The following is a 14534-nucleotide window of genomic DNA, read 5'->3' on the forward strand; positions in this document are numbered from 1 at the left end:
GTTCATGTTTGAACAGGTTAACACGTCACACCTGCTGTCAGGTGACCCTCATCACAGAAACTCTGGATCAGAATGGTCCAATGCTTCCAACAACCTGTTGGATGCTGCAGAGAGGATTTTCAAATAAAACAGTCGTTAACAACATCTCAGCCGTGAAATGATGGATTCACAGGTCTTTTGGGTTATTCTGAGGAGTTTATTTTTTCTGCTGTTTTCATTTTTCCTTTAGAAAATGTTCTTCATATTCATGGATTTCGCCTTTTGTGGGTGGGTTATGGAAGGAATCTCTACTGATAAACAAGGAAACGCTAACTAATCAGGAAATACATCAATTTGCTTAAAAAAGAACTGACTGATGCTCAGCTGTTGGTGTTTTCAAGCAACAGCATCAGGCGGGTATTCCAGAGAGCAGGTTATGCTAGCTCCCACGGTAAGTTTGAGGCTAAGGAAGTGGATAACCTCAGCTTTCAGTTCCAAAAATGGAGGTATGTTTCAGGGTAGGTCAAGTTGCCATAGCAACTCATGCTCTGAACATAACCTGGTCTGGAGCAGGTTTAGTTGAAGGTTAGTTTGTTTTCAGAGGTGAAGCAGCATGGCGTGTCCATTTGAAGATGATTTAGTGGATGAAGAAGCTCAGATAATACTTTTTCCACCGTGAGAGGGTGATAAGACCACATATGGATGTTGGAAAGAGAAACTTTTTACTTTGATCTAACTTAGTTATTTGCTTCAGTTAAGATAAATCCTTTGTTTGTTAAGTCAGTTTAAAAATAACACGTAGTTATCAGACATTTATTTTACTTTCATTCAAATTAATTCAATGAAGTAGGTGTAACTTTGGTGCTGCTGTTAGAGCGGCACCGCAAGGGATTGTGGGATACCATTTCCTTTGCCTGTCTGGACGGATTTGGGTTTAAATGTGGGTTTTTGACCAAATGTGTTTAGTTGTTTAGCTGTTTTACTGTGTTTTGCTGAATTTATTTTGTCTTACTGTGCTCGCGTCTCTGCACCATGAGTGAGAGGGAAAGAGAGGATGATGAGTTTATATAGCACCCCTACCAAACCTGGGTGTAATAATAAAGACGGATTATTCTTTAATGACTTTGAGCGCAATGTTCCTTTTTTCCCCATCCTTTTAATTGTTATAAAAATGAGCATATCTGCCGGTTCAAACTTAGACATATGAGAGATCAAGAAATATAATTAATTAAGATGGAAAAAATATTAATTGAATTGGAGTAATATGACATTTAGTTAGATAAATACGTAAATTTGAGTTGTATAAACAATTACTGAGTTTTATAGACGTAAGAAATTAGGTTGAATAAATTTAACTCAATTATTTGTTACCTATAGAAGTAATTCATTTAAGTTGGCAAAATTGTATAAGTTATATATATATATATATATATATATATATATATATATATATATATATATATATATATATATATATATATATATATATATATATATATATATAAATATGCGTCACAAAGAAAATGGAAATAAGATCAGAAACTTGTGCGTTTACTTTGTCTGTTCTTCTACTACAAGCAGAAACTCTTTCTTCTGATGATGCAGCCGTGTTACTTTTTTGATGGACGTATAATCTTCATACGCCGTCATTAAAATCTCAGACTCCGTCTCACTGAAGTATAGCGCTCTCTTTTTTTCACCACGCGTTTCCATGGTGACCCCTTAAATCAGCTATCCATTGAGAATGTCTTTATGTACCTTCCGTGCACGAGCATTAACCCAGGGTTACCAAGTCGAGTGCAATTACGCCAACTCATATCCGGTCTTTTGGAACCGACATACCCAGAGTAAGCAAGTTCAGGAGGATTTCAGCCAGAGTTCAGGGTTAAAGTCAGGCTAGTTTAAACATGCTTCCTGGAATACCGCCCAGAAAGTGTGTGGAAGAGAATGGCTGTGTGGGCGGAGCTACATTCAAATGAAACGCAAACACATGAAAAATGTCTGTAAAATGCAAAACAAACCCTAAAAGCTTGTTGTTCTGAATCCAGTCTACTGTATGTGACAGAATAAATGTGAATCCACGTGCCACAGATGTCATTATTTATTTATTATTTTAATGGGCTCTAGGGCGCCCTCTATCGGTTCATGTCTGTATTCTACGTGTAGCAACAAAAACTTTATTAGTTGTGACACAGACGTCCGAGGCAGGTCGCATTTTGCAGCAATCAACATTATTATTTATTTCAATTTATTATCATTGTCTCATCATTTGAGTGTTTCTTTGTTTGGTTAATGTATTTTAAGTTAGCTCATCTGTGTTCAATAGACCCTATTGTCCTTTTTGTAGCGTGCTGCCTGTCCATCATGTGTAGGAGCCGTCCATGTTTGACCATCACCCTTATGCTGTGCAGAATAAAACACGAAATAAAAGACTAGCCGGCTGTCCTGTCGTTCCACAACAACAAAAAAACACAACGCAGAAACGCAGACTGAGCTGGTTACATGTAGACATGAACATGTGATGATGAGGAATCACTGAGCAGAGGCCTCATTCTGGACTGTTGTATCCACTACATCAGAAGATTCATGAGGAAAATCCTGGAATGACGACTCATCAATGAATATTGATGAAAGCGATTGGGACAAAAGGCCATATGTGTCTATTAACAGTCACTTAAGATTTGAAATGACTGATGGGTTCCTGCACTACAGCAGAGCAGCTACACAAATACAATGAGAACATCCAAGCGTTTGTTTAAAGGTGCGTTAATACATTCCTGCATGTGGAGGAAGTTTAACTACAATAGAGAAGATACTTTCAAAGTCCTCATTCATTTCTATTGTGTGGTTCTCATTTTCAGGAAAACTGCATGTTTGTACATTTAGTGGTTTTTCTTTGGACAGAATAACTTCTATCCCTGAAGCTAAACAGTTCCATGACTCCAGCATAAACGCTTCATGCTCGCTGTAATGTTTCCAGCCTTTTGACCAGAGAAGCTATTTTCATCGCCATGTCTTCTTTTCTAGAGGTTCGGCGTTCCGCCGCTGATTCACAGATAGTTTTCAGTCACTCCTCCGGTTCACCACAAGAGCTCAGACTAGTCCAGACGCCTGGATGCTTCTCTGTTTACATGGATACATGGAGTCTGTAGGTTTGTGGGTCTCTGGGCCCTAACCCCCACTAATACAGGGGGGGGTTCTGTATATGTGATGTCATGCAGTGCAGCCCTTCTGTTGCTCAGAGAAAAGCATTTGTTACTGTTGTGACTGCTGGGTTGTCATGACAACATAAACAGAAGTTGTGGGAATCTCACTGATGGTGTCAAAGGGTCACCAGTGTCTGAGAGGCAGAAGCTGCTGCTTCCGCTTTCCAAACACTCATCGGCATGGAAGCTACTGTGAAACAGAAAAAGATCTGTTTCTCCCCCTCTGCGCTGCTTTCTCCTCCAAGCTGGGTCCTGGGGGCTTGAGGGTCCTGCAGGATCTCAGCTGTTCCTGATCTTTTCTGGACTGGGGATTTTTCAGGGCTCTTCTGTTCTAGTTTACAGGTACTCGTGTTTTTCCTTTACCCGTTTAGCACTGAAGTTCTCTCTGCAGGCTGAGGTCACGCCTGTCAGTTTTCCAAAGATCAACATTCTACAGCATTCATGTGCTGCTCTAATCATCTCAGGACAGTTATTCCACATAAATCTCTACATCCTACATGCTTCTCTGTCCGTCGGCTCTCCAGATGTGGAGCTCAGGAATCTTCATCCACTGCCTCCTCATCCTCCAGCGGTCAGGCCGTTGTGGACACAGAGGTCTGTTCATCCAGACACCAGCCTAATGCGGAGTCAGCGTTTGAGTTCGGCCCACTTCCTGTTGGAAAGCTGAGACTTGGAGCTCAGAGCAGTAAAGGAAGAACCTGAAGCTGAAGGTTTCTCCAAAGCTGCATCCCAGCAGTTTGTTTAATGCTACACACCTCACCCATCACCACAACCACAAAACATCACACAAACACTTCACATGGACCGTTACGGTCATATACACACAAACATCAAGGAATGAAGAAGGGGCGGGGCCTGTGCCATGACATGCAGACAGTAGACCTGGAATGTCCCTCAGACAGTATTTACATGCTGACATGACCAGCAGCTGTCCTGGGGGGTCTCTGCTCTTATTCATGTTTTACAATCTGAGTTCCAGCTTAATGTTGGTTTTTTAGCATAGAGCTGAATAAACAGCTTCAGAAAGCGGCGTGATGACGACTCAAACTGTGGATGGACGGGAAAATGCCTCATGACAACGACAGGATCTGAACCACTGAACTGCAACTGGACATTAAAGGATGGAAGAAGCTGAGCACTCAGAAAATGGGGATGTAGTTGTCGATCTTGGCGCGGTGCCGCTGGGCGATGCACTCTGCGATCCACACGATGTTCCTGCACTCCTGCTCCTTCAGCTTGACGTAGGCGTAGAAGACGCTGAAGTGGAACTGGTTGAGGAAGGCCAGCTTGTTCAGCTTCACCTGGAAATGGAAGCAAAGCCGGTTGGACCAAACGTGTCCTGTGATGAACCGCTAAAGGTTCATGCTTCCTGCTCCACGTCCAGCTTCACATGAAACTTCCTGAAGGCTTTCAGCCGACTCGCCTCGTGCTCAAAGAAACGGTCCTCCAGGGTTTTATCTCCAGGGTTGCTGCCAGCTCCTTCAAACAGCAGCTTGTACTCCTGCAAACACAAAAAGGCACTAATGATGGCCTCCAACCATACAGACTGTCATGGTAATGATTGACAGATGGAAGACACTCAGTGGGTCTGGGAGGAGCTGCAGACTCACAGGGTAGAAATCAGCCACGGCCTTCACTTGCTCATAGTCGTCTGCACGCGCCAGCTGTGCAAGGCCTTCTGGGTAAAGCTTGCCGCAGTGGGGGAAGAGCTTGGCCCGGTCCTCTTTGGACAGCTCCGTCCCAAACGAGTTGATGGTGATGATGAAGGCTCTCCGGTCTGCCTCGAACTGACCCACAAAGAGGTTAGAGCCACAGGAGACAGGCTCACGTGCACACTCATGGACGTCTGACAGGCTCACATGCACGCTTATGGACGACTGACATGCACACGTGCACGCTCACGGACGTCTGACATGCACACGTGCACGCCCATGGACGTCTGACATGCACACGTGCACGCTCACGGACGTCTGACAGGCTCACATGCACGCTTATGGACGACTGACATGCACACGTGCACGCTCACGGACGGCTGACATGCACGCTCATGGACGTCTGACATGCACACGCTCACGGACGGCTGACAAGCACACGTGCACGCTCATGAACACCTGACATGCACACGTGCACGCTCATGGACGTCTGACATGCACACGTGCACGCTCATGGACGTCTGACAGGCTCACGTGCACGCTCATGGACGACTGACAAGCACACGTGCACGCTCACGGACGGCTGACATGCGCACGCTCACGGACGGCTGACATGCACACGTGCACGCTCATGAACACCTGATATGCACACGTGCACGCTCATGAACACCTGATATGCACACGTGCACGCTCATGAACACCTGATATGCACACGTGCACGCTCATGAACACCTGATATGCACACGTGCACGCTCATGGGGGACTGACATGCACACGTGCACGCTCACGGACGCCTGACATGCACACGTGCACTCTCACGGACGCCTGACATGCACACGTGCACGCTCATGGGGGACTGACATGCACACGTGCACGCTCACGGACGTCTGACATGCACACGTGCACGCTCATGGACGTCTGACAGGCTCACGTGCACGCTCACGGACGCCTGACATGCACACGTGCACGCTCACGGACGGCTGACATGCGCACGCTCACGGACGGCTGACATGCACACGTGCACGCTCATGAACACCTGATATGCACACGTGCACGCTCATGAACACCTGATATGCACACGTGCACGCTCATGAACACCTGATATGCACACGTGCACGCTCATGAACACCTGATATGCACACGTGCACGCTCATGGGGGACTGACATGCACACGTGCACGCTCACGGACGCCTGACATGCACACGTGCACTCTCACGGACGCCTGACATGCACACGTGCACGCTCATGGACGTCTGACATGCACACGTGCACGCTCATGGACGTCTGACAGGCTCACGTGCACGCTCATGGACGACTGACAAGCACACGTGCACGCTCACGGACGGCTGACATGCGCACGCTCACGGACGGCTGACATGCACACGTGCACGCTCATGAACACCTGATATGCACACGTGCACGCTCATGAACACCTGATATGCACACGTGCACGCTCATGAACACCTGATATGCACACGTGCACGCTCATGAACACCTGATATGCACACGTGCACGCTCATGGGGGACTGACATGCACACGTGCACGCTCACGGACGCCTGACATGCACACGTGCACTCTCACGGACGCCTGACATGCACACGTGCACGCTCATGGGGGACTGACATGCACACGTGCACGCTCACGGACGTCTGACATGCACACGTGCACGCTCATGGACGTCTGACAGGCTCACGTGCACGCTCACGGACGCCTGACATGCACACGTGCACGCTCACGGACGGCTGACATGCGCACGCTCACGGACGGCTGACATGCACACGTGCACGCTCATGAACACCTGATATGCACACGTGCACGCTCATGAACACCTGATATGCACACGTGCACGCTCATGAACACCTGATATGCACACGTGCACGCTCATGAACACCTGATATGCACACGTGCACGCTCATGGGGGACTGACATGCACACGTGCACGCTCACGGACGCCTGACATGCACACGTGCACTCTCACGGACGCCTGACATGCACACGTGCACGCTCATGGGGGACGTCTGACATGCACACGTGCACGCTCACGGACGCCTGACATGCACACGTGCACGCTCACGGACGCCTGACATGCACACGTGCACTCTCATGAACACCTGACATGCACACGTGCACGCTCATAGATGCCTGACATGCACATGTGCATGCTCACGGACGCCTGACATGCACACGTGCACGCTCACGGACGGCTGACATGCACGCTCACGGACGGCTGACATGCACACGTGCACGCTCATGAACACCTGATATGCACACGTGCACTCTCATGAACACCTGACATGCACACGTGCACGCTCATAGATGCCTGACATGCACATGTGCACACTCACGGACGCCTGACATGCACGCTCACGGACGGCTGACATGCACACGTGCACGTTCATGAACACCTGACATGCACACGTGCACGCTCATGAACACCTGATATGCACACGTGCACACTCACGAGCGTTCAGTCAGACGTGCTCTGAGGCTTACCTCCAGGATTGGACACATGGTATCGGCTGTGGTTCCTCCAAGGTTGGAGCAGAACTTGTAAAAAGCCTCTAGATAAGCCTAACAGGAGGAAAACGATGAGCGTTACTGCAATGATCTGAGGAACACGGATTTCACAGCTGAAAGTTATCGTTTTAAAACAACAAATCAACAGCTTAATGCTAAATTAGCTACATTAACACATTCGTGTTTTACAGTGTTTGCTGGTTTATTGCAGAAGTCGCGTCTCAAGGCTGTAAAACTCCTCACTACACACTTTCTCAACTTTCAGAAGGTCAAAGGTGACTGTGATTCCGTGAGGGAAAATTTACATGCAGATGGATGAATCCACTGGAACCCTGTTAGATGTAGCTGGATCCAAATCCTAGAACTCAGAGGAAGATCTAATAGATCCCGTAAAGCAGGGGTGGTGAACACGCGGCTCCAGAGCCGCAGAGCCAAATGTGGCTCTTTGCATCTCATCATATTTTCTAAATACTGTGCCTCATTTCATAGTTTTTTCCCCTTAAACCACACTCAAATCCATCAAAGGGTATTAAAAAGAAATAATAAAAGTAATTTGGCAGTGTGTGTGTTTTGCTGCCGACACATGAGTGAGCGTCAATCATCTGCGCGGGTTACGCCCCATAACTGGAAAAATAACCTAAACATTTGCTGTGCTGCAGACTGTTTCCCTCATGGTCAAAATGACTTAATTCAGAGAATAAAGATGAACACAGGACGTTTCTGGAAGAACGAGAAGATTCTTACTTTTCTAACTGAACAGAATGGCGTCACTATGTTTACTCCTCCTGATCATCTGACACAAAATGTCTCCTTTATGAACAAGTTGAAGCTTTTCCAACATTCAAAACGGCCATCATCCCACTTTCTGTGGCATAATTACACATAAAAGTCAAAACCAGAAATGCTTTTTCATTTTCAGAGTGAAACTGCATTTGCAACTGCAATTCCCACAAATTTACATCCAAGATGCTCAAACTTGTTTGCCCCCCCTGCATTAAAGTTTCAAACACAGAAAAAGAGACAAACTCAAAAGCTGATGCTAACAATAAACTTTACAAACCATTTAAGACAAAAAATGTTTTCTTTTGACAATATTTCTTACATGATGCGGGTCAAAAACAGACATGAGCTGAAATTTCTTTGAGAGAAAAAAGTCTATCCATAAAAAAAGAGAGAAGCTGCTGCAGCGCCCCCTCCTGGACTGGAGTCGTCCAGCAGCCTTTGACAGTTTTCAGGGGAACAGGTTTGGGTTTTTCTGTCTAATGCCTCAAAGCTGGAATCTCCAGCATCTTCCCTGGAAGCTCTTCCCCTGATTCCACATCCTCTCTAAAGTTCATCAACATTCTACAGGAACCCATCAGGTTCTTCCCACCAGGAAGGACTGCCGCTGTGGAAGGAAAACGCAGCTCAAGCTTCTCCACACAAACTACAGCATACTCCACCTTGTAGAGCGTGTTCCGGATGATTTCAATGTTCATCTCGTCCAAGTCCTGCTCAGAAATGCAGTCCTGGAAGAACGCGGCTGGACAGAAGAACAAGACGTCAGACACCAACCCCCCCCGGCTCTCCCTCACATACAGAGTGGAGGCAGTCACATACCCAGGGGGGTGTCCACCAGAATGGCATTGTACAGCTCAGCAGGGGTCTGGGCGATGTTGACGGCCTCCATCTGCTCAAAGCTGCCCAGAGGGTGACACTTGGGCACCAGCTCAGAGATGGCGCGCTGGTGCAGCGTCCCCGTGATCAGCAGGATGACGTTATCGATCATGTAGCTGTACCTGAGTCCAGGGCAGAACGGGTCAACACCAAACAGAAAGCTCCTCTAAAAGCTCCTCTATCCAACTGAACCCTGATGCCTGAGTTTACCTCCAGCTATGAAGAGAGTAACACGTTTGCTTCATGTAGAAACTGTTTTAGAGCTGGGGGGGTTTGATGCATGTCTGCATCAGTCAGCATAAGGGAGTCACTTTAACTAGGATGGCCCGATCCAGACCAGACACACTTGGTTTGGAGTTTCTACACCGAGTCCCAATCTGATAGTTGGTTAAACATTAAAAATGAACAAATTAAATCCATTTATCCAGGTTTCCTGACATTTATTATTTTATCCTTTAACACAGTGTTTTTCAACCAGTGTGCCGTGGGTAATCACCCTCAGTCACTGATGTAAAAACATTTCCATCTCCAGGATTTCAGCTCTGTGTTCATCCAAACAGGCCCTGATAAAACACTGAGTAGTTAGGAATATGAAAGATCATAAAATACTTTTTTCTTTGTGTTTATTTGATTTTATTAAAGACATTTTGAAGAGAATGACCGTACCGCGATTCAGCTGCAGCTTGGGCTGTATTTTAGAAAAGTCCCGCCCCTTTAACTGTCTCCACCAATCATTCTTGAGGCTTAATCACATGTCATCAGTCTGACCAATCAGAAGTAGTTAAAGTCTTCACTTCCTTGTTCTGATTCTGCTCATAAAGTCTCTCAGTTCCAACAGAAATACCAGCTAAAGCTCGTCTTTAGCGCTGTAGCTTTCCACAGAATCCGGTATCAGACCGTGGAACAAGTGAACAAAACAATGAAGCTCAGAGAAGAGAGTCTTTCTGCCGTTTTATGCACTACATCTCCCATGATGCATTGGGTCATGAGATTGACAGCGCACAAGGAGATCTGTCGTTAAACGTCTTGAAACCAACGAACACACTTCAAACTGTTTTTAAATCTTCTAACTTAACTTTTATTGCATCTTTTAGAAAAAAACAGCTGCAGTTTCCAGCTTTTTCTGCAACAATTATCTCAAAAATGCATGTGAGATTGTGGAGGGAGGGGCTGTAGATCAATACAGAGTTTCTCCTTCTTTTTAAAGTTTTGGATGCTGGTGTGCCGCGGGATTTTTTTTAAGGTTAAAGTGTGCCGTGAAAAACACTGCTTCAACACATAAACAGAGCAATTCAGAGAAGTAGCTTTAACATCCAAGTAAGAACTGTGCAACTATCAACTAGAAAAACTAGTTGACTCCTAAAACAGCTGATAATGAGTCATGTCAAAACCTTTGGTGACTGCAGTTTAAGTGTTTTCAGAATATTGAACATTTTTGATCAAATGTGATTCATAACTCCATTGAAATATCCTAAAGACTTATTATGACAAGTATTGATGACCATCTCATATGACTAAACATTTATTATAAATGGTTGTTGGTGAGATTCATCATTGATGTGATAAACATTGGACTCAGCAGAGTCCTTCAGTCTACTCTCAGTTTAGGTCAGAAAACAGTGAAATGCCTCTGAAGGCCGACGTTTGCATTAAGACAAACCGATACGGACGCTTGCTGTCACTTTAAGACGTGCTGAGCCCTGAAGTCCCGGTCTGGGAATATCTTGCTAACTTTATCAAACTGCTCTAACTTGTGCCAACGTCTGCTGCGCTTTACGGGAATAAAATGTTGTGATCCGTTTATGCCAGAGGTGGGAAAATACTCTAGTAAAGTATTTATCTGTAATAATCAGCTTGAAATATATAGCGCTGACCATATAAATGATAACTAGGGCTGGGCGATAAAACAATAATTCAATAAATCACGATATAACCTTTTCTGGATAGAAGAATGCGTCTATCGCCATAGACTGAATGAAAATATGTAGAACCCTGGCAGATCTTGACGCTACGTAGCTGTGAAGTTCGTCCAAGCAGTGTTACCGTCGTGTGACGTCATCATTAGTCGCGGGACCCCGAACAGTTATTGCAGGCCGAATACTTCTGCCGGTAGGTTTTTTTACCGCTACTCAGCAATCAAATGTGGGCCCCTGTGTAGAGGTACGACAGAGGAACGTGGTCTGCAAACATGATTCTCCAGCAAAAACCACAGAGGTCAGCCGGTCGGATCCACCAGAAGACAACATTTGATTTTATTCACAGGATGTGGACTAAAATGTTCATCAACTTGTCCTGAAATCGTTAAAATCTGTGTAGAATTTTGTTTTGTTCAAATGGAACTGATCAGTTTTCTGTTTTCTTTCTGTTCTCTTTTGAAACTTGATCGTTTAGCTTTAATCGTGTTTTTTCAGTAAATCTGTTTTGTTTAAAGTATGACAGGAAATCAATGATGATCACACGTTTCATGAGCCACAGAGTTCACACTTCACAAGTAGAGTTATTTGGATTATATCGCCTGAAATGAATCAAACTATTTTAGTGAACTAAAAACATTCTGTATCGCCCCGCCCTCATAATAACACATATAAAACATACATATCCAATCCCTCATCGGGATGCAACAGTCTGACGCCACGTAAATCAGGACGTCTGTAACTTTAGCATCCTTGATAAAAGCAGAAAGCTGAAATGAGGAAATCTCTTCCCTAGATTCTGGTATTCGTCAGCCACAATCCTCATGAGTTTGTTTTACATACGTGATGAAATCCATGAAGCTGGCCAGCGGTTCATAAGACTGGTTCCTCATGTGGCGAAACTCCACCACCATCTTCTCCTTCAGCTTGTCGTCGATGACCGACACGGTGAGAGGAGACGCCTCGTTGGCCAGGAAGCTGCCATAGTCGGTGCTCTGCAGGTGGAGCTTCAGGTCTGCAGGACAAGAACACGGTAACCACGTCAGCCGTGAGGCCGGATGGCACATCGCTGATCCATGAATCCTTTCCAGGAAGACCGTTTTTGTCCAGCAGCCTGACTCAGCGTCAGGTGAGCGGGAAACCTTCAGCTCCATGAGCACGGAGGCTGATCTGAGCACCACATCCTCATCACTGTTACTGTAGGAGTTTATCCCTTACATGAAATGTGGGACAGTGTTAACATTCATATGCATTTAGTCAATTCTTGGGAAGCTGCCCCCCCCCCACACACACACTTACTCTGTGGTCCCCCGTGAGCACCCCCCCCCCCCCCCCCCCCCCCAACGACAAAAGCCTCCCAGACGAAGGAGCGGGGCCTTAGAGACCTGCAGCGTTTTTCTGCTGCGGTCACCGGCCCTCCACAGGCCAACGGTCAACCAAAGAACAGCTAAGCTAACATATAACTTCCTCAATTTACCTCACGTCAACCTAAAAGGTTCACACAAGGTGAACCTAAAGGTCGTTATTGGCCCGTTTCCGGTGTGAAACGTACGTGCTGACATGATTAGTTACAGTAAATAATGCCATGATGAGTAAACGCAGCAAAAATGTTTTGGGCAAAGCGAGCTATGCTAGCAGGGAGAATGACAGCGCGTGCTAGCAGCTAGCTTGGCGCGAGCAGCTTCCGCTCACCTTCCAACGTCTCACACTGGACGAGGTTAAGGTAATCCGCCTGAGACAGAATTCCCGCCTTAAAACCTCGGACTAGACCCTCCAGGTACCCGTTATCCACGTTGAAGTACAGCTCGGAGAAAGGCATCCTGTCGGACCGTCGGATCTGTCTCCGGGCTCCTGGCCGCTTGGCGTTAGCGTCAGCTGACCGACCCACGTCACGTGACCGTCATCTGACTCGTCAGCTGCTCGTGAGCACTGCTTCCTTGTTCCGCAAACAAACGAGACGATAATCCCAAAGAAGGCGGGATGACAACAGCAGACTTTATTTCATTCCGTTCTCCACAACTGTTGGAATTCCAGGAATTTGGATAAAATATTACAATTTTGTGATGTAGTGTATTTTCGTGTGACGTCACAGGAGCGCGTGTCCTCCATGTCGGGGTCACTCGCAGGAGTCTGTCTCCTGAGTGTTAACATTCCTGCTGTACATAAATTCCCTGTTTCAGTTGTGTAATAAAACAAAGGAGTCTGGGACTATACACAAGAATGAAAGCAAACAAAATACATTTGAAGGAAGAAAGTTACTGCTGGGAGCCTAAATTCACGTCTGGATTTTCTGTGTAAATGTTGTTAAAGACAATGACAATATTTTTCTCCGAGTTACACACCAACATTGATCATTAATGGCTGTAATATTACAAAGAGATTTAGTGGAAGGAGTGATTATGGTGGGTATACACAGAATGGTATGCCCCAACGGTGATGGTCATAAACAATAGACAGGGAGTGGATTGGCAAGAGTCTGGCAATACAATATGTATTACGATGTTTGTACCAGAACATTTTCTTCTTTTTTAAAGTATGACTTAAAAAATAAAACTCTACCTGAATATCAAGACGTCTTTCATTGTAATAATTGTAAAATTCTGTTTATTTAATGATCATAACATTAAGCACTGCAGCTGGATCTCGTATAGACAAATTCATAGGGCTTTTATTTTGGTAACTTCAAATTTATTAAGGGAACAGTCCACATTGTCTGATTTCCACAACAAAATATATTTTAGTGTAAGATAAAATAAATGAATGAATGTGTCTGAACCAATGAGGTTGTACAAGTGTGACTAAGGAAATAAAGTTCTGTTTAGTTTCAACATGAATGTAGATTCTCCAGAACCTTTAAACGGTTCAGGAGTCTGAACGGAGTTTTTATCTGATCCTGGCAGCAACATGGTTTCTGTTGGGCTCCCATCCCAAGTACAAACTCAGTGGTTCACGTCTCAGAACAAAAAGCTTTTTTTTTTTTTAAATTGAAATATAATTGTTACAAAACTCTCGCAGACACAACCACACAATGATGCAAAGCACAGCTCTTCACAAAAACAAAGAACAAATAAAATGTATACATATATAAACAATATAAAAAAAAACTTTCAGCATGAATTAAAATACAAGGCAATCAACAGTCTGGCCCCTAGATCAGTAACTATTCTGTAGCAGATTTACAAATGTCATCAATCAAAGGACTTGAGTTGTGAATACATTTAATGAGGATAAATAGAATCTGACTTCATTTTTAAAACACAGGAAATTCGGCCGATTTTTTCCCCACTTTTTTTATAAGTATATTTTGCCAAAATCAGGAGGATGTTCACTAATTTTGTTGTCTCTTTTGGCAACTTACTGTTATAAAAGAAAATGTGTTTTTCTGTGAATTGTATGTTGCTAATTTTTTGACTAAGCCAGTTATGAAAATCTTGTCAGAATCTTTGGATCACTGACATGAAAAAAACAGCTGTCTGGTTGTTTCTGGGGCTGCATGACAGAAATCACACGGATCAACCTCAAAGCCAAATCTACTCCTCAACGTCTCTGCCGAAGGGTAATAATTGTTTATCATTTTAAACTGCATTTCTTTCATTTTGTGGACCACTGG

General features: G+C 45.0%; 1 protein-coding gene across 1 annotated transcript; it reads right to left on the minus strand.

Annotated features, from left to right (window-relative positions):
• Positions 1-3895: 3895 nt before the first annotated feature.
• LOC101158573 (V-type proton ATPase subunit d 1) lies at positions 3896-12847 on the minus strand. Its single transcript, XM_023951357.1, has 8 exons — positions 12617-12847; positions 11768-11939; positions 8955-9133; positions 8798-8877; positions 7332-7409; positions 4796-4972; positions 4609-4686; positions 3896-4486 (listed from the first exon to the last, which is right to left on the minus strand). Exons 1-8 carry the CDS (start codon positions 12741-12743, stop codon positions 4325-4327), a joined length of 1053 nt encoding a protein of 350 aa, XP_023807125.1. The 5' UTR covers positions 12744-12847; the 3' UTR covers positions 3896-4324.
• Between the last annotated feature and the right edge of the window lie 1687 nt (positions 12848-14534).

This window comes from Oryzias latipes, chromosome 3, assembly GCF_002234675.1.
Source record: "Oryzias latipes chromosome 3, ASM223467v1".
Classification (NCBI taxonomy): domain Eukaryota; kingdom Metazoa; phylum Chordata; class Actinopteri; order Beloniformes; family Adrianichthyidae; genus Oryzias; species Oryzias latipes.

What these genes read in the sequence shown, in the direction of transcription:
- LOC101158573 (XM_023951357.1), bottom strand. Translation starts at nt 12,743, where the DNA reads ATGCCTTTCTCCGAGCTGTACTTCAACGTGGATAACGGGTACCTGGAG. An exon ending in TCTGGTGGACACCCCCCTGG is followed by an intron (nt 8,878 to 8,954) that starts GTATGTGACTGC and finishes TCTTCTGTCCAG; the next exon opens with CCGCGTTCTTCCAGGACTGC. An exon ending in TCCGGAACACGCTCTACAAG is followed by an intron (nt 7,410 to 8,797) that starts GTGGAGTATGCT and finishes TCCTCCTGTTAG; the next exon opens with GCTTATCTAGAGGCTTTTTA.